Source organism: Balaenoptera acutorostrata, chromosome 13, assembly GCF_949987535.1.
Source record: "Balaenoptera acutorostrata chromosome 13, mBalAcu1.1, whole genome shotgun sequence".
In the NCBI taxonomy this organism is placed as follows: Eukaryota; Metazoa; Chordata; class Mammalia; order Artiodactyla; family Balaenopteridae; genus Balaenoptera; species Balaenoptera acutorostrata.
In genome coordinates this window covers 58,051,653-58,072,354 of record NC_080076.1, presented here as the reverse complement: position 1 = coordinate 58,072,354, position 20,702 = coordinate 58,051,653, and the positions used below count along the sequence as shown (strand labels likewise).

Below are 20,702 nucleotides of genomic sequence, written 5' to 3'. Positions count from 1 at the left end.
TTTACATCTGTGCAAACCCACACAATATACCACACCAAGAGTGAACTTTAATGTGAACTGTGAACTTTGGATGGTAATGATATGTCAATGTAGGCTCATCACTAGTAACAAATGTATCGCTCCAGCGGGAGATGGTGATGGTGGGGAGGCTGTATATGTCAGGGCATAGGAGGTATATGGGAAATCACTGTACTTTCTGCTCAGTTTTGCTGTGAACCTAAAACTTCTCTAAAATGTATTAATTCAAAAAAAAAGAGAAAGGGTACACAATAGGGTAAACATCAGTGTTGTCCTGGGGTGTTTTGTTTAATATATGTAAAACGTTTAGAAAAATACTTGACACACAGGAAGCACTATATAAGTGTTTCCTATTCTATTAGGTACCTAAATAGAATCTCTCTAAAGACTGACATCTCAAGAAAGCAATTATACCATCTTTTCTTAAAAAATAAGAGAAAATTGAGACTTCCTTGGAGGTCCAGTGGTTAAGACTCTGTGCTCCCAATGCAGGGGGTACGGGCTGGCCCCTGATCCCTGGTCAAGGCCAAAAGTAAAAATAAAAAAAAATAATAAAATATAAAATGAAGATGAGAAAATCATCTGAATTTTTTTAATGTACTTCAAACATTTCCCCTGCAGTCAACAATTCTATATCACCAAATTCATGCCCTGACACTTGTCCATCTACAGGAGTGTTTAATATTACATTATTTGGACATGCCTAATAGCAACCCCCAAACTTCAAATGAGCTACTTTCATCATGTTATTAAAAAGTTGAATAATTAATAAATTATTGAAGTTTGTAGGATGCTCAGTTCCTCAGTAAACTGAGTGATTTCTTTTAAATTCATCCCCCAAAAGGGCTAGCAGCCCCAATTTTGCTGCTTAACCTTCCAAAATATACCCGTCCTCAAAGGTCACTTTGTAGTTAACCGCTATGAAGTAAATAAGCATTAAAAATTGATGTTAATGATTGTTTTGAGCCTTTCCAAAAGAAACCCACTGTCAAACAAGCAGGGATTACTTGTTTCTTCTGTTTCTAATTATAAGTCTTTTTTATAATTTTGCTGGTAGTCATTCATTTAGATAGGATCTTAAAACACAAAATTGGGCAGATGAGATTTCTTAAAGACAGCTGTGGGCTCTCGCCAGGCATCCTGGAGTGAGTGACATCGTCTTTAAACCCTGCGTGGCAATCCCTGACGCACCAAAGTGATGCCCAGGGAAGACAGGGCGACCTGGAAGTCCAATTATTTCCTTAAGATCATCCAACTTCTGGATGATTATCCGAAATGCTTCATTGTGGGAGCAGACAATGTGGGCTCCAAGCAGATGCAGCAGATCCGCATGTCTCTCCGAGGGAAGGCCGTGGTACTGATGGGCAAGAATACAATGAGGCGCAAGGCCATCTGAGGGCATCTGGAGAACAGCCCAGCTTTGGAGAAACTGTTGCCTCACATCCGGGGGAATGCGGGCTTTGTGTTCACCAAGGAGGACCTCACTGAGATCAGGGACATGCTGCTGGCCAATAAGGTGCCCGCTGCTGCCCGTGCTGGTGCCACAGCCCCACGCGAAGTCACTGTGCCTGCCCAGAACACTGGTCCGGGGCCTGAGAAGACCTCCTTCTTCCAGGCTTTAGGCATCACCACTAAAATCTCCAGGGGCACCATCGAAATCCTGAGTGATGTGCAGCTGATTAAGACTGGAGACAAACTGGGAGCCAGTGAAGCCACATGCTGAACATGCTGAACATCTCCCCCTTCTCCTTTGGGCTGGTCATCCAGCAGGTGTTTGACAATGGCAGCATCTACAACCCTGAAGTACTTGACATCACAGAGGAAACTCTGCATTCTCGCTTCCTGGAGTGTGTCCGCAATGTTGCCAGCATACGTCTGCAGATTGGTTACCCAGCTGTTGCATCTGTACCCCATTCTATCATCAGTGGGTACAAGCGGGTCCTGGCTTTGTCTGTGGAGACTGATTACACCTTCCCACTTGCTGAAAAGGTCAAGGCCTTCTTGGCTGGTCCATCTGCATTTGTGGCTGCTGCCCCCGTGGCAGCTGCCAGCACCGCTTCTCCTGCTGCTGCTGCCGCAGCCCCAGCCAAGGCTGAAGCAAAGGAAGAGTCGGAGGAGTCGGACGAGGACATGGAATTTGGTCTCTTTGACTAATCACCAAAAAGCAGCCAACTCAGCCAGCTTTATTTGTGAAACAAGGAAATAAAGGCTTACTTCTCTTACAAAAAAAAAAAAAAAAAAGACAGCTGTGGGATTTTTTAAAAAAAATTATCCAGTGATAATGATGAGACTTATTTTCGCATTGAATGGCCATTACAATCCATCTTTTCCTTCCCCAAATAAACAGACTGATAAACAACACTAACCTAACAAAAAGTGAAAAAAAGAACGAAAATAGAGCCAGAGAAAGAAAGAGATAGTGCAAAGAGAGGAAGATTAAAAGACTTTGGAAGAGGCCCAGAGACTCCTCATCACCTTTTGAAACCATCACAATTTAGGAACCAAATCTGACATAACAAAGTCCATCTGGCTGATCCATCTATTCAGAGGTAGACTTGTACATTCAGGGTGCTCTTCAGTGTTCCCTATCCAAATAAAAGGAAGATTAATAACTCATTAGTAAAAAAATAAAATGCACTGCGTAACCAATCTACTTCAAGAAAAAGAATTGAAATGGAGTATCACAAATCTTCCTGGTATATTTGCAGGCAGCCATCACATCCTGAAAATGCCATTGGTAGCAGAAGTGCCACGTCCATTCTCCAGAGCTGCCTCACCGTAGGGACTGGGCAGAGAGGAAGGCTGCCTAAAGATCACTAGTTTAAATGCCATGGCAGCACCAAGCCAGGGTCAATGAATGCATGTGGTTTTGAAGCAAGACTGCTTTCTTAAGCCAATAAAGAAATGCCTCCAGGACTTCCCTGGTGGCGCAGTGGTTAAGAATCCACCTGCCAATGCAGGGGACACAGGTTCGAGCCCTGGTCCCATGTGGGAAGATCCCACATGCCGCGGAGCAACTAAGCCCGTGCACCACAACTACTGAGCCTGCGCTTTACAGCCTGCGAGCCACAACTACTGAGCTTGCGTGCCACAACTACTGAAGCCCATGTGCCTAGAGCCCGTGCTCTGCAACAAGAGAAGCCACCGCAATGAGAAGCCCGCGCACCACAATGAAGAGTAGCCCCAGCTCACCGCAACCAGAGAAAGCCCATGCCCAGCAATGAAAACGCAACGCAGCCAAAATAAATAAATTAAAAAAAAAAAAAAGAGTTAAAAAAAAAAAAAAAAGAAATGCCTCCTCTCCATCCAACATTATCTAGCTGTCCCCAATTCCTGTTTCACGGGTCAGCTAGTAGGATTATTCGATAGGATCCACATGGCATATTTTTGCTGCTCTGCAGGACTGATCCTAAGCAAAGCAGGCATGTCTTGCCAACCCCTCTCCCAGGGACACTCCCCTCAGCTGCTGCTCTATCCCAGGGCCTCCAAGCATCCCACCCCCATTCTCTCCCATCCTTTGGACTGCTCCCCAGGAGTTTGCATGAGGTCTTCTTGTCTTTCAAGCTGATAATTAGCAAATCTAGTAAACCAACCCTTTCTATTGACTAAGGTGAAAAAGCTAAAAGACTCCCAGGGATCTCCTCTTTCCTTCCAAGTAACAATTGTATTTCAACAGTAGTTCAAACTAGACTTTCTTACATTAGCCCACTAAGTGACTCCAAGACTCTTTAAGAGTGGACACAAAGAGGAAGAGTATCATCATTTTCGTTATAAAAATAGCATGCAGATTTACTTGCAGGAAAACATACAGCAGTGTGTTAACAGTTTATATAAGTCTCTGATGGACTTTGGAGCAATTGAAAAAACTGTGATTATACGTGTGGATGGAGAGATAGATATCTTTTTAAGTGTTATCTATCTTTTCTATAACAATTGTGTATTATTAATATACTTAATGATAAGAAAAGATAGTATTTATACATTATGAAAATTTATAAATTACAGAAATAAAATAAAATTTCCCATAATCCCATCCATTAACCATGAACTAATAAAGGGGTATATTTTTACCCATGCTTTTTCCATGAACATTTTGAAAGTTGCTGAAATCATCCTATGTATAAAATTCAGTAATGTTTTAAAAACCAACTAGTACAAGAGCTTTATCATTATTAAAAATTCATGACAAATACTTCTTTTAATGGTTACACAATATTCAAGAATATGGGTGGACCATAATTTGCTTCCCCTTTCTCTCCCTGTTGAATATCTACATTATTTCTAGATTGACTTTTGATTAAAGGTGGCAAAAAAAATATACACATCGATCTTTGAGACCTTCTGAAACTAAATGACAGTAAAAGGATTTTGTGTTTGCTTTGGCACAAACTGTCAAGGGTGAAGAGAACAAGAGAGGAAAAAATACAACAGCAAAATTGTGAAAGCTGGAAGGCAGATAGACAAGTGATATCTGACTTAGGCGACCAGAAACAGCTGAATCTAAAGCCAGTGATGCAGAAATCTAAGATGTAATTCAATTTAAGTTTCAGAACCCACAAAAGGCATGGGCATTGACAGCACTGGATGTAGGGGTGAAGGTGGAGCTAAAAGCTGCCTGAATCTGCAGTCAAGTGACAGACAGCCCTTCCCCACTCTGGCAGGAGACTGGAGGCTTCCCTTCAGAGGCTAAAACAAAGGGTCCTGGGTCTGGAGGACAGCGGCACAGTTGAGGGCAGTTTGCTGTAATGAAAATAGGAGGATAAATGAAAATTCACAAACATAATGTTGAGGCACCTGCCCTAAGCGTTCTATGTTCACTCAGCTCCCAGAATCCCAGCAGCCACGTTCCCGCTATGCGGGCATATGGAACAGTCTATGGTGGGAGAGCGGACTAGTCTGAGCCCAAACACCCAAAGAAACCACCATCAGGGATTTTGCAGGTGAAAGCCCAGTCATATCACCTGACACTGAGGACCGCAGTGGATGAGCCCCTCACCAAGGCACAGACTTCTCCGGAGGCTTTTTTTTTTTTTTAAATTTTATTTATTTATTTATTTATGGCTGTGTTGGGTCTTCGTTTCTGTGCGAGGGCTTTCTCTAGTTGCGGCAAGTGGGGGCCACTCTTCATCGCGGTGCGCGGGCCTCTCACTGTCGCGGCCTCTCTTGTTGTGGAGCACAGGCTCCAGACGTGCAGGCTCAGTAGCTGTGGCTCACGGGCCCAGTTGCTCCGCGGCATGTGGGATCTTCCCAGACCAGGGCTCGAACCCGTGTCCCCTGCACTGGCAGGCAGATTCTCAACCACTGCGCCACAAGGGAAACCCCGGAGGCTTTTACTATGCCTTTCAAGGAGGCATGTGGTGGAGTGGGGCCCAAGGACGGTGAAACACAAGTTAATAAATCTTGTCTGGTCAAGACAGAAACAAAAAATGAGGGGCTTACATGCAGTAAGGGAAACACTTCATTTGTTTAAGAGGAACATTTTCAAAAAGACTGATTAAAAAATGCAATTGCTCCTTTTACTCAAGTGGAACTTGAAAAAGAAATGATGCTGTTGATTTAATCATTATTACTGCTTTCCTTTGCCACATAAGTTTATTTGTTCATTGCAGATAAACTGATTTTTGTCCTTCTTTGGGTCCTGGTGATGTGCTATCCCAGCTCAAAGTTGGCTGAAAAGTCTCCTATCTGGGACTTCCCTGGTGGTGCAGTGGTTAAGAATCCGCCTGCCAATGCAGGGGACACGGGTTCGAGCCCTGGTCCGGGGAGATCCCACATGCCGCAGAGCAACTAAGCCCAGTGCGCCACAACTACTGAGCCCGCGTGCCACAACTACTGAAGCCCATGCACCTAGAGCCCGTGCTCCACAACTGAAGAGTAGCCCCCACTCGCCGCAACTAGAGAAAGCCCGTGCGCAGCAATGAAGACCCAACGCAGCCAAAAATAAATAAATAAATAAATTTATATTAAAAAAAATTAAAAACAGAGAACTGGAAAACCCAACAGAAGAGTTGGAAGGTACACGTGAAGACATTTCTAGAAAAACGTACAAAAAGGAGAAAAGCCAAGAAAGAAGTAAATATAGAATTCAGGAAACACATCCAGAACAAGAAAGGGGGAAAGGAAAGGATGATGGAGAAAAGGAATCCCTAGACAATGGTGGTGCAGCAGGTCTGGGGAGTGACCAGGTGAGAGGGAGCAGGTCAGAAGCTGTGAAAGATTTCTTCAGGGAGACTGGTAGAATTCCTAATCTGTTTCAATGCACGGAGGGGACATTTACATACCTGGAGGAATTTTGCGGATTAAGTGCTAAGTACATAAAAATTAAGCAAATTTTTAAAAGGAAAAAAATGTGCAGGAAGTAGAATTTAATATGGCATATTTGTTTGCTAGGGCTGCCATAACAAAGTATCACAGACTGGGTGGCTTAAACAACAGAAATTTATTTCCTCACAGTTCTGGAGGCTAGAAGTCCAAGATCAAGGTGTCGGGAAGGTTGGTTTCTTCTGCAGCCTTTGGTTTGTAGATGGCCATCTCCTTCCTGTCTTCAGATGTTCTTCCCTCTGTGTCTGTCTGTGTCAAAATTTCCTCTTCGTATGGGGATATCAGTTACACTGAATTAGGGCCCAACCATATGACTTCCTTTTACTTTAATTACCTCTTTAAAGGCCCTATCTCCAAATACAGTCACATTCTGAGGTACGGGGAATCAGAACTTCAACAGGAATTTGTGGGAGGAGCACACAATTCAGCCCATAACACATGGTCAGCTGTGAATACTATTTTCTGGTCATAATAATGTGGCCATAAAAGGCAAGGTCTGAATACTGGCCCAAATTTACAATGCAAGTATATCAGGAGAATGGAAAAATACAGGAACAGACCAGAAATGCATTTATGTGTGTGTGTGTGTGTGTGTGTGTGTGTGTGTGTGTGAGAGAGAGAGAGAGAGAGAGAGACAGAGACAGAGACACTGAGAGAGGAAGGTAGAATGATGATGAGGTGAGAAATCTAAATCTTCATCTTTCCTAGGGACAAATGCTGAATATAAAAAAAGAATAGCAATTTTTGTTATTTAGAAATAGTGTTTATAAGTGGCTGACTCTGGAGCAGTAAATTGTTACGTAAGTGGGCCAGGAATTTCTATTTTTCATAGCCAGCCTTGTAAAACCATTTGATATTTTAAAACTGTGCATGTATAAACATAAAAAGTGGACTGATCAAAATAATAATATATAATATTGTGATAAATATCTTTGTACAGTATGTATTTTCACTATTTCAGATGATCCCATTTCCTGAAATGGAATTCCTGGGTCTAAGGATTATAACATTTTTTAATGTTCTTGATATCCATTTGCAAATAGCTCCTGAAAAAAAATCTGTACCACTTTACACTGAGAGGGAGGCACTTGAGAGTACAGATACCTCCCCAAATCCCATCATGTACTTTTTTGGTTTTAACAGCTTTACTGAAGTTAATGAACATACAGTAAACTGTACATATGTAAAGTGTACACTTTGATAAATTTTGACATATATTTGTCAAATCTATATATATATGTGAAATGAAACTATCACCACCACCAAAATAGAGAACACATCCATCACTCCCACAAGTCTCCTCCTATATAGTCACTCCCTCCTTCCCACCCACTCCTCCTCCCCTACCACTTTCCCCACTTGCTGTCACTTGTTTGCATTTTCCAGAATTTTATTGAAATAAAATCTTGCAGTACATAATTCTTTTTGGCCTGGTTCCTCTCAGTTGGCATAAGGACTTTGAGGTTCATCCATGCTTTGCATGTATCAATAGTCTGAACCTTTTACTGCAAATTAGGATTCCAATGTATGGATATACCAAATTTGTTTATTCAGTGACCTGCTGATGAACACTTAGGTCATCTCCAGTTTGGAGTTATTAAGTAAAGCTGCTATGAACATTGTGTACTAATCTAACATATGCTTTCATTTCTCTTAGGTAAAAACCTAGGAGTGGGTTGGGTCTAACGGGATGTGAACATTTAATGTTTTAAAAAACAGCCAAAGAGTTTTCCAAAGTGGTAAACATTTTACATTCCTACTGTGTGCAAGTTCCTTTGTTTCATATTATCCCTACCATGTAAGAGTTCCAGTTGCTCCGTATTATTGTCAATATTTGGTATGGTCGGTCTTTTTAATTTTAGAAATGTTAATAGATATGTGGTATTCTCTCACTGTGGTTTTAATTTGCATTTCCCTAATGCATAATGATGTTGAACATCTTTTCATGAGCTTATTTTCTATCCATATATCTTTTTTTTTTTAATTTTTATTTATTTATTTTATTTTATTTTTGGCTGTGTTGGGTCTTTGTTACTGTGCGAGTGCTTTCTCTAGTTGTGGCGAGCGGGCGCCACTCTTCATCGCAGTGCGTGGGCCTCTCACTGTCGCGACCTCTCTTGTTGCGGAGCACAGGCTCCAGACGCACAGGCTCAGTAGTTGTGGCTCACGGGCCCAGTTGCTCCACGGCATGTGGGATCTTCCCAGACCAGGGTTCGAACCTGTGTCCCCTGCATTGGCAGGCAGATTCTCAACCACTGCGCCACCAGGGAAGCCCCATATATCTTCTTTAGTGAAATGTCTTTTCAAATCTTTAAAAACAGAGCTGGTTTTATATATATTATTATTGAGTTGTGAGAGTACTTTACCTTCTGGATGCACATTCTTTATCAGACAGGAGATTTGCAAATATTTTCTCCTTGTCTGTGGCTTGTCTTTTCATTCTCTCAGAGTTGAAAAGCAGTAATTCATAATTTTAACAAAGTCCCGTTTTTCTTTTATGGATTGTGCTTTCAGTGTCATATCTAAGAAATCTTTGGCTAATTCAAGGTGACAAAGTTTTTCTATGTTTTCTTCCAGAATGTTTATAGTTTTAGATTTCATGGTCTATGACCTATATTTGAGTTAATTTTTATATATGGTGCAAGGTATGGATAAAATTTTTTGCATATGAATATCCTTTGTACCTTTTCTCAAATATTTATTGATTTATAAAAATGGATAGGGCTTCCCTGGTGGCGCAGTGGTTGAGAATCTGCCTGCTAATGCAGGAGACACGGGTTCGAGCCCTGGTCTGGGAAGATCCCACATGCCACGGAGCAGCTGGGCCCGTGAGCCACAGCTGCTGAGCCTGCACATCTGGAGCCTGTGCCCCGCAGCGGGAGGGGCCGCGATAGTGAAAGGCCCACGCACCGCGATGAAGAGCGGTCCCTGCACCGCGATGAAGAGTGGCCCCCACTTGCCGCAACTAGAGAAAGCCCTCGCACGAACCGAAGACCCAGCACAGCCAAAAATAAATAAATAAATAAATAAATAAATAAATAAAATTAAAAAAAATAAATAAAAGGCTGCTAGTAAAAAAAAATTGTTTAAAAAAAAATGGATATATTTTTGCATTCTCTATGTTGTTCCATTGATCTAAGTGTCCATCTTTATGCCAATGCCACACTGTCTTGACTATTGTAGCTTTATAATAAGTCTTGAAATCAGGTAGTGTAAGACCACCAACTTCCTTCTTTTTAAAGCTCTTTTTTTACAGCTATTTTAGGTCCTGCACATATTCTGTCAGCTTTGCTCACTGATATTTCGTATTTTTCTTGCTGTTGTAAATGGTATTATTTTAATGTCAGCTTCCAATTATCCACTGATGGATCATATAAATACCAGTTTTTTGGTATGTAAATCTTCTTTTACAGTTGTTTCAGATAGAAGTGTAAATAAATTCAGTCATTCTTACTCCATCTTGGCCAGAAGCAGAAATCATCACTGTAGGTTTTATTTGTCTTGTAGGTAGGGTAAGCCCTGTCATTTAGCACTATTCTCTGGTTGGAAGGTCATGGAATGTACTGGAATGTATGGAAATCATGGGGAAAGAAAAAGCATTCCAATCAAAGACATCCAAATTAAAAGTAACTTCACCTTTCCATATCTAAAGTTTACAAGTTGGATACAATGAACACCAGTAGCCTCTTTTAGGCATATGTTCTCTGATTCAACATTCCAGCAGTGTTCCCTCAATTTTAAAGTAGCATTACACGCAGATGGAGACTTTTAGTTGAAGGTCTAGGCCCAGTCTCCTGGGTCTTGCCTTTCTGCTTGTTGCCCTATTTCCCAGGTTGCTATATTGTTCGCATAATCTCTAGTTCAGAAACAAGAGATAAATGTGGATAAGTGTGTGGTATGGGTTCTGGCTTCCTGCCCACATCCCCACTCAAATGTCTTTTATAAGGTTAGATATTTATATGTGTTTTGGAACAATTTATAAAGCAATAATTTTTGGTCTTCACAATTGAAAGGGTTAAGGGGAGCTAGAAGCTTTGCAATGGTGTACTTTTGCGTTATTTATTAACATTGTCAAGTTGATAAAGCGACATGTCTTTAGTGGTTGTACAGAGAGAAGCTACTGGTCTCACAGCAATTTTCTGGCAAGGAGACTCCAGAATGTTATTTTCCTAGTGTATGTGTATTTAATACTTCCATTTATGTCTTCGTAAACTACTTCTTAACTGTCTGGCCTATTTATCTGGAGCTCATCCAAGTGAGAGTCATTGTTACTGCAAGGACTATTTACCTTCAGAGACCAGGGAATTAGAGGAGAAAACTCATCCCAGAATAAATGGATAGTAAGTCACTCTGTGGTCTTTTCCTCCCTCTTCAACTCCCTCACCCCCCCCCCATTCCTTTGTTAAATAGATGAAGTTGGAAAACAGTGAACACCTAGAGCAGGATGTGCATGTTCGGAGGTGTGGATATGCAAAGGGAAAGCCAAGATCTTTTCATCTATGTTTCATTTATGGGATGGGGATGAGAGCAGATGGATATTTTGGTGATTTGCATAATAGCTTCTGGTCTTTCTTATCCCCAATTGGTGGAACCATCTCCTTCTCTCCTATGTTACAAAATAATGCACAGACCTCGAGGACACACTTAATGGTTAGGGGGGTAAATGCTGGCATCAAAATGTGCTTGTGGGGAATTCCCTGGCGGTCCAGTGGTTAGGACTCAGTGCTTTCACTGCCGGGGCCCTGGGTTCAATCCCTCGTGGGGGAACTAAGATCCCGCAAGCCGTACGGTGTGGCAAAAAGGAAAAAATGTGCTTGTGAATGACACTTGCCATGTCAGCAGGTTTGTGAATGCAGAGATTGAGTCACAGGTGTGGAAGGAAAGCACTAGCATCTATTACGAGAGCTGCTCCCCATTTCTAGAAACAATAGCCTACTTTTGATTTTTCACCAAAATTACCTCTATTTCCATACAATTCTGAGTTTTTAACATCTCCCTTGCTGCACACGTTAAAGCTTGTGGCCTCATAACTGGGTGGAACAAGCATGTGGAAAGGGAGCATTGTTTTCTCTTTTAACACCATGTCAACTACTACAAAAGATCTCTTTTGATTGTAAGTGACTTAAATATGTAAACATTTGGGCTTGTAGTGATTTGTGCCTTTTCAACTAAGCAGAATGTTAAAAAACAAAAAGCCAAAATGGAGGCAGCATCTTCTGACAGCCAGTTCAGGGACCACAGACTTGGCAAGAACTTCGGCAGTCAAAAACATCCAGCCTTTGCCAACCCAGAAGCTTTGGATCAATCCCACTCCTCACAGCTTCCTTGGAGTATGACAAAGCCTAGCACTCACTCTCCATATTATACTTGACAAACAATCGCTTTTCTTTGCCAAGTTAACAATACCATAACCTAGCCAAATAGTTCTTCCAGTACACCTGACTTTTAAAGGTGTGGCATTCATGCAATTCAAATTTCAAAAGCCTGAAACTTGGCATAATTCCTGATATGCCTCATACATCTTTTCTTTCTTTTCTTTCTTTGTTTCTTTCTTTCTTTCTCTCTCCTTCCTTCCTTCCCTCCTTCCTTCCTTTCCTTCCTTCTGTCCTTCTTTCCTTCCTTCCCTCTTCACTCTCTCCCTCCCTCCCTTTCTCCTCCTCCTCCCTCCCTCTTTCTTTCCTTCTTCCTTTTTACATGCTTTTCAAGATAATTTAGTTGGCAAAAAGAAAAATAACCATTTTACTCACAAGCCTATGGCCCCCATTTGACCCCAAAACAAGACTCAATAACAGAGAATTGTGAGTGAGACTTCTCAGGCTTTTGTTCGTTACCTGGGGTCAGGAGCCATCGAATGACCTAATGTTCTGGTTGCTGAGGGAAAGCCATTCCTTCTGGGGCACAGTCAGCTCAAGGATGTTTTGTTGAGGCTCCCAACCAAGGTTCCCATAGTGACACCCATCAAGAATACAGCACCTGCCCCGCTGGTACTAAGGGGAGAATGGCCAAATGCTGGGCCCTCGCAGACACTATCAGGTGATACCAAGCCCGCTCTCATCACTTTCCATTCCCTCCCTTTCTTTTATTTGACAAATGCATTACAATTATTTGGCCTAGAGAGAGTCTTCATGTAGAAAACCTATTCTAATTTTCTTTGCTTAAAGAGAGCTTCAGGCAAAAGTATGATGAACGTGGAGCGTTTTAAATAACCAATGGATGCTTGTGTTGAGGCAGTTTTACAATCTGTCAATAGGACAGTGCTAACCACATACAAATAAGCAGCAGGACGGTTTTTTCCCACTGAACTTGTGAGCAGGGTTGCATGACATGCAGGTTCCTCTGTGCTCTGTTCTAACTGGGAAGCTCGTCTGACAGAGTGAAACCTCTTCGTTAGGAAAAGTCTTAATTCTTGATCTCAATCTCCTCACCCCCCTTGCCTACCTTTTGATCTATCTTTCGTTTTATGTAATGAGACATACTGGATTTTTACATCAGTTAAGTGTCATTTCCCAAGAGAGCAAGATGGCGCACTTTTGAAGAAAAGCATTTTCGAATTCCACATATATTCAGCCTTGACAGCAGGCATGGGGAAAATGTCTAAAGAAGACAGAACAGCGTAGGACTAGCATTTTTTTCTTTGAAACTAGATTTAGCCCTGAAAAGCAACCATTACGTGGATGAGAGGGATGGAGAAGAGAACCAGGAGCCAGAGGATTCTGTAACGGGCGTGACTGAGGGAGTCTCCCTAAGATAAGTTTATGGCTTGAGTCTCAGATAGTTGAACTTGCAGGAACAAAGCATGTGCGTTCTAAAGATATGGACTGTGCTTAGTTTTCATTCATGACTTATTTTGTTTAAATACAGCCCCATCAGACAGGGGGGATGAGAATGGGCCTCCGAGATTTACTCTCTGTTCACCGATTTGTAATCTGCTGGACAGAAAACTGGTGGGAGCAGGGCACAAAATCCTCTCATCAGAAATATAAACTCGGGCTTCCCTGGTGGCGCAGTGGTTAAGAATCCACCTGCCAATGCAGGGGACACGGGTTCGAGCCCTGGTCCGGGAAGATCCCACATGCCGCGGAGCAACTAAGCCCGTGTGCCACAACTACTGAGCCTGCACTCTAGAGCCCACAAGCCACAACTACTGAGCCCACGTGCCACAACTACTGAAGCCCGCATGCCTAGAGCCCGTGCTCTGCGACAAGAGAAGCCACCGCAATAAGCAGCCTGTGCACCATAACAAAGAGTAGCCCTGGCTCGCCACAACTAGAGAAAGCCCGCGCGCAGCAACAAAGACCCAATGCAGCCAAAACTAAATAAATAAATAAATAAATAAACAAGAAATATAAACTCGTTTCATAGAAAGAGCACAAAGCAACAGCAGAGGTGAATGCCCACAAGTGCCTTTCCTCTTGCCTTCAGAACAGACAAGGTATTGTACCCCGTAGTGGTTGGTCCAGTCTTTGGTTTCATGGTTTTCTGCTCCTTTGGCCAGAATACTGGCCGGTCCTTTTCAGAAGTTGTAATTATCACACATTTTGCCTTTAGGGCATCAAGGACCAAAGAAGCTTCAAGACTGGAAATTGTGGGTTTGCAAACAGCAGGCCACGGGGTTCAGCTTTCAGGTTTATACCATCCACCAGCAACTGATCTATTCTCTTCAGAAACACAGAAGTGAACCCAATGACTCCCTCTGTGTTCCTATCAAAACTTTTAAACAACAACAACTTGATTGCATCCTTCACCCAGAAGGAACTCTGCACATGAAAGACATAAAGCGTTTCGTAGAGCAGAACATTCTTTGAAAACTCAGGGTAGAAGAAAGCGCTTGCTTAAGGAACTTAATTGAGAGAAACAGTGCAGCCCGGACAGGGCTGCCTGAGTTCAAAGGCACCGCTTTTAATCCCAAACCATTTTAATTTTACTTAACTTTTCTCTCTTTCTGGGTGACTAACCTGGAAACTTCTACTCATCTCCTGCCAAGTAATTTTTCTGAAGAAGGTGGATACTTTACAAGATTCATATAGCCAGGAGCCCTCTGTCAGGAATGCTGGTGGTACGGTTTTGTGTAGATAAAAACAGAGGCACAAGGAAAGTGGGTCATTGTGATTTGCGTGTGGAACAGACTCGGTCTCTGGCTAGTTTGCTCCGACTGGAAACAATAAGGCGCTGGGCCTTCCTTAAGTTTGGAAATGGAATGCCTCTGGCAGCCCATGATCTTGGAGAGGGGAGCCGAGTGTTTTCGTAGCTGGGATTTTGTGTTAGTGGAACAGGCAGAATGTCAACTGTTGTGAGGAAAGTCAACCAATTCGCACACATGCAGCTGGAGAGAAAGCTCAGCTTCAGATGTCATTTAACGTGTTGGTGGATGAACAAGAAGAAGGCAGAAATGGCCTCTCGCAGCCAAGAAGCCGGTGGTTATTGGAAGAATCGCGGTAGCACAATTGTTCTTGCTTTCACTGCTAGTACAAGGAAGGACATTCTTTCAGACTTTCACACTGAGCGATTTTTCCTATGACCCATTTCAGAGTTAAAGAACTTATAAAATGGCCACGCCTGATACCTTCCACAGAAGTAACTTCTTGCAAACAGAAACAGTGAGATGGACCAGCCTTTTTTGGCGGGCCTATCTTCATAAAATGAATGGTGAGAATCACAACGTATATTATTGTGATCATCCTAATAATGAACACAGATCAATTGTGCAGTCATTTACTTTCTTGGTATTTATTCTCTAGGGGGAAAACATGGACTGATTAAGATGATTGTACCCTCTCCTTTTTGTGACTTCCAGTCTGTTCATTCTTTATTTTTGAGGGACCAGAATATTAGTATTAATTGGCTCTGATAGAGTGTTCCACGGGAGTTAAGAAAAAAACATATAATCTGGTTTATTAAATGTTGTATGGACATTATTCAGTGCATTCTCCTTTAAGGCTGGCACTATTGAATATTAACTGAAAATCAACTAGCAAATAAACCATCTTAACATGGCATAATCATGAGCCAGTCAAGAAAATATATCACCTCACATCCGTTAGGATGGCTACTATCGAAAAAGTCACAGACGTAGAGAACAAACATATGGATACCAAGGGGGAAGGGGGGGGATGAATTGGGAGATTGAGATTGACATATATACACTATTGATACTATGTATACAATAGATAACTAATGAGAACCTACTGTATAGCACAGGAAACTACTCAGTGCTCTGTGGTGACCTAAATGGGAAAGAAATCCAAAAAAGAGGGGATATACGTATATGTATAGCTGATTCACTGTGCTGTACAGTAGAAACTAACACAATATTGTAAAGCAACTATACTCCAATAAAAATTTTTAAAAAACCAAAAGAAAAGAAAAAGTCAGAAAATCACTGTTGGCAAGGATGTGGAGAAATTGGAAAACATGTATTGTTGGTGGGAATATAAAATGGTACAACTGCTAGGGAAAACAGCTCCTTAAAAAATTAAAAACAGAATTAGCACATAATTCAACAATTCTACTTCTGGGTATATACCCAGAAGAATTGAAAGCAGAGTCTCAAAGAGTTATTTGTACACCCATGTTCATAGCAGAATTATTCACAATAGCCAAAAGGTGGAACCAACCCAAATGTCTACTGATGGATGAAAAAATAATTATTATATACATATATAATATCCCATTATATACATATAATGGGATATTATTCAGCCTTAAATAGGAAGGAAATTCCGACATATGCTACAATATGGATGAACCTTGAAGACATCATGCTAAGTGAAATAAGCCAGCGACAGAAAGACACATACTGTATGACTCAACTTACATGAAGGAGCTAGAGTAGTCAAATTCAGAGAGACAGAAAGTGGAATTGTGGTTGCCAGAGGCTGGAAGGAAGGGGGAATGGGGAGTTGTTTAACGGGTACAGAGTTTCAACTGGGGAAGATGAAAAGGTTCTGGAGATGGATGGTGGTGATGGTTGTACAACAGTGTGAATGTATTTAACGCCACTGAACCATACACTTAAAAATGGTTAAAACAGTAAATTTTATGTTACGTATATTTCTTCAGAATAAAAAATAAATAAAATATTAGATCAGGAAGTTACCTTAAAAACAAAAGAAGTATAAAGTGGGGGTAACAGATACCTGATGCTGCCTTCAGTAGACATATTCTCTTATATCCTGTTAAATCATCATTTCCTGTCTGCTCTAGGAGCCAATGAAGCTCTCTGGTGGTGTGTTTTAAATTACTTCAGGCCTACACCTTCCCTTGCCCCTTGTCTGAGAAAGAATTCACTGCTCGCCTGTCCTTCCCCACCCCTCCCTCCTTCCATACATCCTCACCTTTGCGGTAGGGGTCAACAAGAGACATCTAGAACCATTTGGTTGTATGTCCATATAAAATGGTGTCAACAAGTTGTCTTTTATCACCTCGGTAGAAGAACTATGGAGAGGGAAATTAAAGGCGCAGGGAAGGATGATACCGGAAAACTCTAGAACCTTGAGCTGATTTTGCCCCAAAGGCTTTGTATCAAATTATCACAATGATTTCTATGATCAAGAGACAGGTGAAGCCTTCCCAGGGAAAGGACCTTTAATCTTAAGGGGAGCTTAATAACATTTTAGTTTGCTTTCAGGTAAGAGCTGTCCCTGGGAAATGTGGTTATGTGGGATTCAAGATAGTTTTGGCCCAGGTGGGTTTTTTTTTTTTTTTTTCCTCCTCTTGTTTCAAAGGAAATTACGCAGACTAAGAGATAACTGAATTGTTTCCTTACCCCTCACCAAACTTACCCCTCACTGAACGTCAGGATTCAAGCCACTGCCGATTTGGGGAGGAAGTTGAACCCCGGACATCATTCTGGCTTTGAGAGCGGTGCCTGTGGTCCACTTCTAAACCTTCTCTAGATACGCTTTCATCTTCCATATTGAACAGAGATGACGGCTCTGTGTTCTTTACACTAGAGCCAGGGCAATCGATGCGCTGGCGTCAAGGGCTACCTCTGCAGACTGAGAAGATGAGACCCCCTCTTGCACACCCACGAAGAGACGCAGAATGTAGTTCTGCTTCGAGAAACATCCTTGAACTAATACGTCTCTCTCTATCCCTCCAAGCTTCCGCAGGTTCACTCGATCCAACAGCGTGACGACGGCCGTGCAGGCCGACCTGGACTTCCACGATAACCTGGAGAACTCTCTGGAGTCTATAGAGGACAATTCGTGCCCCGGCCCGGTGGCCAGACAGTTCTCCCGGGACGCCAGCACCTCCACGGTCAGCATCCAGGGCTCAGGAAACCACTACCACGCCTGCGCGGCCGACGAGGACTTCGATGCGGATTTCGACCCTTCCATTCTGCCGCCCCCAGACCCCTGGATTGACTCAATCACCGAAGACCCTCTGGAGGCCGTGCAGAGGTCAGTGTGCCACCGGGACGGCCACTGGTTTCTGAAGCTTCTCCAGGCGGAGCGGGACCGCATGGAAGGCTGGTGCCAGCAGATGGAGAGAGAGGAGCGCGAGAACAGCCTGCCCGAGGACAGTAAGTGCGGCGGCGCAGCGCCTGCGCACGCGCCCGGGGTCGGGTCCCCGGGGCCGGCGGTGGGGGGTGCTTTCGTAGCGCTGGGCAGGTCCTGCAGGTCCTCACCCCAAACGGGAACGTGTGGAAAAGCTGGGCGATTCGGGCCGAGTCCACACGCCCCTGGTGCCCAATAAAGACACCCCCCCCACCCCCCGCCAGGCAGCTGTAACACCTTCTCTACCTCTGCCTCCGCGACCTCCACCTCCGGACCAACTTGGGGTGGACTCATGCTTCCGACACGGTTTCTCTTCCCCAAGATGCTCCCGCAGTGGTGCTGCTTCTCAGGGAATGAACAGAAATTCTAACTAGTTTCAAGATCCCCAGATACGCGTGCCTTGGGCATTTATAATCTTCCAGGCATATTACTTTCATTAACATACAGGATTAAAACAAGGCCGGTCGTGTCTAGGCCTGTAGACGCCAAGCTTATTGACATCCTTAGACCTGGTTAGCCCGCACTTTCCCCCTTAGGTTTTAGGAAGGCAAACCTTCAGCCGCTAAAGCAGTTAACCCAATTTAATGGGTTAAAATAAATGATCAAATAAAGGATGGTTAAGTTAAATAAATAACGGAGACCCCGCACACCGTTCTTTTCAGACTTGGCCTTTTAATAACAACGATTTTTTTTTTTTTTTTTTTTTTTTTTTTTGGCTGTGTTGGGTCTTTGTTTCTGTGCAAGGGCTTTCTCTAGTTGCGGCGAGCGGGGGCCACTCTTCATCGCGGTGCGCGGGCCCCTCACCATCGCGGCCTCTCTTGTTGCGGAGCACAGGCTCCAGACGCGCAGGCTCAGCAGTTGTGGCTCACGGGCCTAGTTGTTCTGCGGCATGTGGGATCTTCCCAGACCAGGGCTCGAACCCATGTCCCCTGCATTGGCAGGCAGACTCTCAACCACTGCGCCACCAGGGAAGCCCCAACGATTCCTATTAACAGTTGACAAAGAAGTTGCCAGATTACTGCAGTCCGGTTGCACATTAACAACAATTTTGAAATTGGAATAGAATTTATAATCAGTGTGTATTTCACTGTTGCGTGTTTATTTCCCTCCGAAAAACGATTATTAAATGAATGGTGGATCTTCCAACCGATGATATGTTTGAATCAGAGAAATTCAGTGGTAGGCATGAAAGCCTGCCTTCATTTTTGTGTGGGAACCACCTGGAAGAGTATTATCGTGATGTGTTTTTAGACCTATTTTAAAAATCATTTAACTTTTTATTGTGAACATTTATAAACACTTGCAAAAGTAGAGAGTTTACTGTAATGAACCCCCATATTCCCATCACCCAGCTCAACTACTGGCTGGTCTCATCTTCCCCCCCTTGTCATCATTTTTGCCAGAGGACCTTAAAGAAAATCCAACGCATCCCGTCACTTCACTACGTATCTCTGATAAGGACTTTATGTATATGTACATAACCATCGTGCATTATCATCCCTAACAAAAACGATAATAATTTCTTAATAATTAGATCGAGAGCTTTCTGTAAATCATGTTCAGTTGACTTACTAAGTGAACCAAACTAATCGTGTCAGGGAGCAGCGAGTTTTCCGTAAAGGAAGTACTTTTGTGAGAATGGAGACTGGTAAATGACAGTTTGCAGGTTGTGGGATTTCCGCTCTGTGTCTTGCTCACAGCTCTTCTCTGCTTTTTCTTGCTCCTGACCCCTATCCCCTCGCTGACTAACTTATTTGTTGCCTTTCTGAGCAGGTTAGAAAATCCTTCAATGAGTTTCTGTAACGTTCCTTTTGTTCTTGCATGTTACGAGTGTAAACAACTTAGCAGTGGAAAAGTAAACCTCCTTGACACTTGACCCAACCGTTGGTGCCACTGCAGGCTCACCCAGGTGTGGATCCACAGGGAGAATATGCTCTGTGCCTAGGTGACAGGGGTGTGAAGAAGCACAGCCCGGCAGCAGTGGGCGGGGGAAGGTTCCAGTAAGAAATTCTTAGCAGTTGCATCTTCTTATTCTCCTTTCCCCGTGGGTATACCCGAAGACTAGTAGCTTTTCCTGGGAAAAATGCCCATGTCTAAGGAGCAATGGCCTCGGGTGCACAGCTCAACAGGGCAAGCTGTCTTGCAGATTTTAGTTCATTCAATGCATTGATTCGAACTTGTTCTAGCTTCCCTGCTTGGCTTCCAATAAGACCTGGGGAAGCTGCTCATCTGGTGTTTTCTTTTAATCTGATGCTTTCCTCCCATCTGAGACTAGATCTACTTCTCTCAACCCAGCTTTATAATGATGCATGAGGATAGTCATTGTATAAATATTTAGAAAAATCTTCCTTAACACTTAAGGAGCTATGAAAACAAGTCAATGTATTTTGATACAAGCACATATATTTGAAAGGTGAAAATCTTGTTAGAAAATCAGGTTCTCGGGGCTTCCCTGGTGGCGCAGTGGTTGAGAATCTGCCTGCTAATGCAGGGGACACGGGTTCGAGCCCTGGCCTGGGAAGATCCCACATGCCGCAGAGCGGCTGGGCCCGTGAGCCACAACTGCTGAGCCTGCGCGTCTGGAGCCTGTGCTCCGCAACGAGAGAGGCCCGCGCAGCGCGATGAAGAGTGGCCCCCGCTTGCCACAACTGGAGAAAGCCCTCGCACAGAAACGAAGACCCAACACAGCCAAAATCAATCAATCAATCAAACATACGCATCTGATTCAAGATCCTCATTAAAAAAAAAAAAAAAAAAAAAAAAAAAAAAAGAAATTCCTTCCTTTAAAAAAAAAAAAAAAAAAAAAAAAAAAAAAAAAAAAAGAAAATCAGGTTCTCATCCTGTGTTTGAGATGAAAGAGAAGCA

General features: G+C 42.9%; 1 protein-coding gene and 1 pseudogene across 8 annotated transcripts in view; both read left to right on the top strand.

Moving 5' to 3' along the window:
* DLGAP1 (DLG associated protein 1) overlaps positions 1-20,702 on the top strand; it is an 855,942-nt gene that overhangs the window by 811,140 nt on the left and 24,100 nt on the right. For all 8 annotated transcript variants that reach the window (XM_057526434.1, XM_057526435.1, XM_057526433.1 and 5 more), the window contains one exon: positions 17,442-17,863. In XM_057526434.1, coding sequence (XP_057382417.1) covers positions 17,442-17,863 — 422 coding nt within the window. The remainder of the gene's footprint in view (positions 1-17,441; positions 17,864-20,702) is intronic.
* Positions 1,164-2,245, top strand: LOC103013409 (60S acidic ribosomal protein P0-like; annotated as a pseudogene).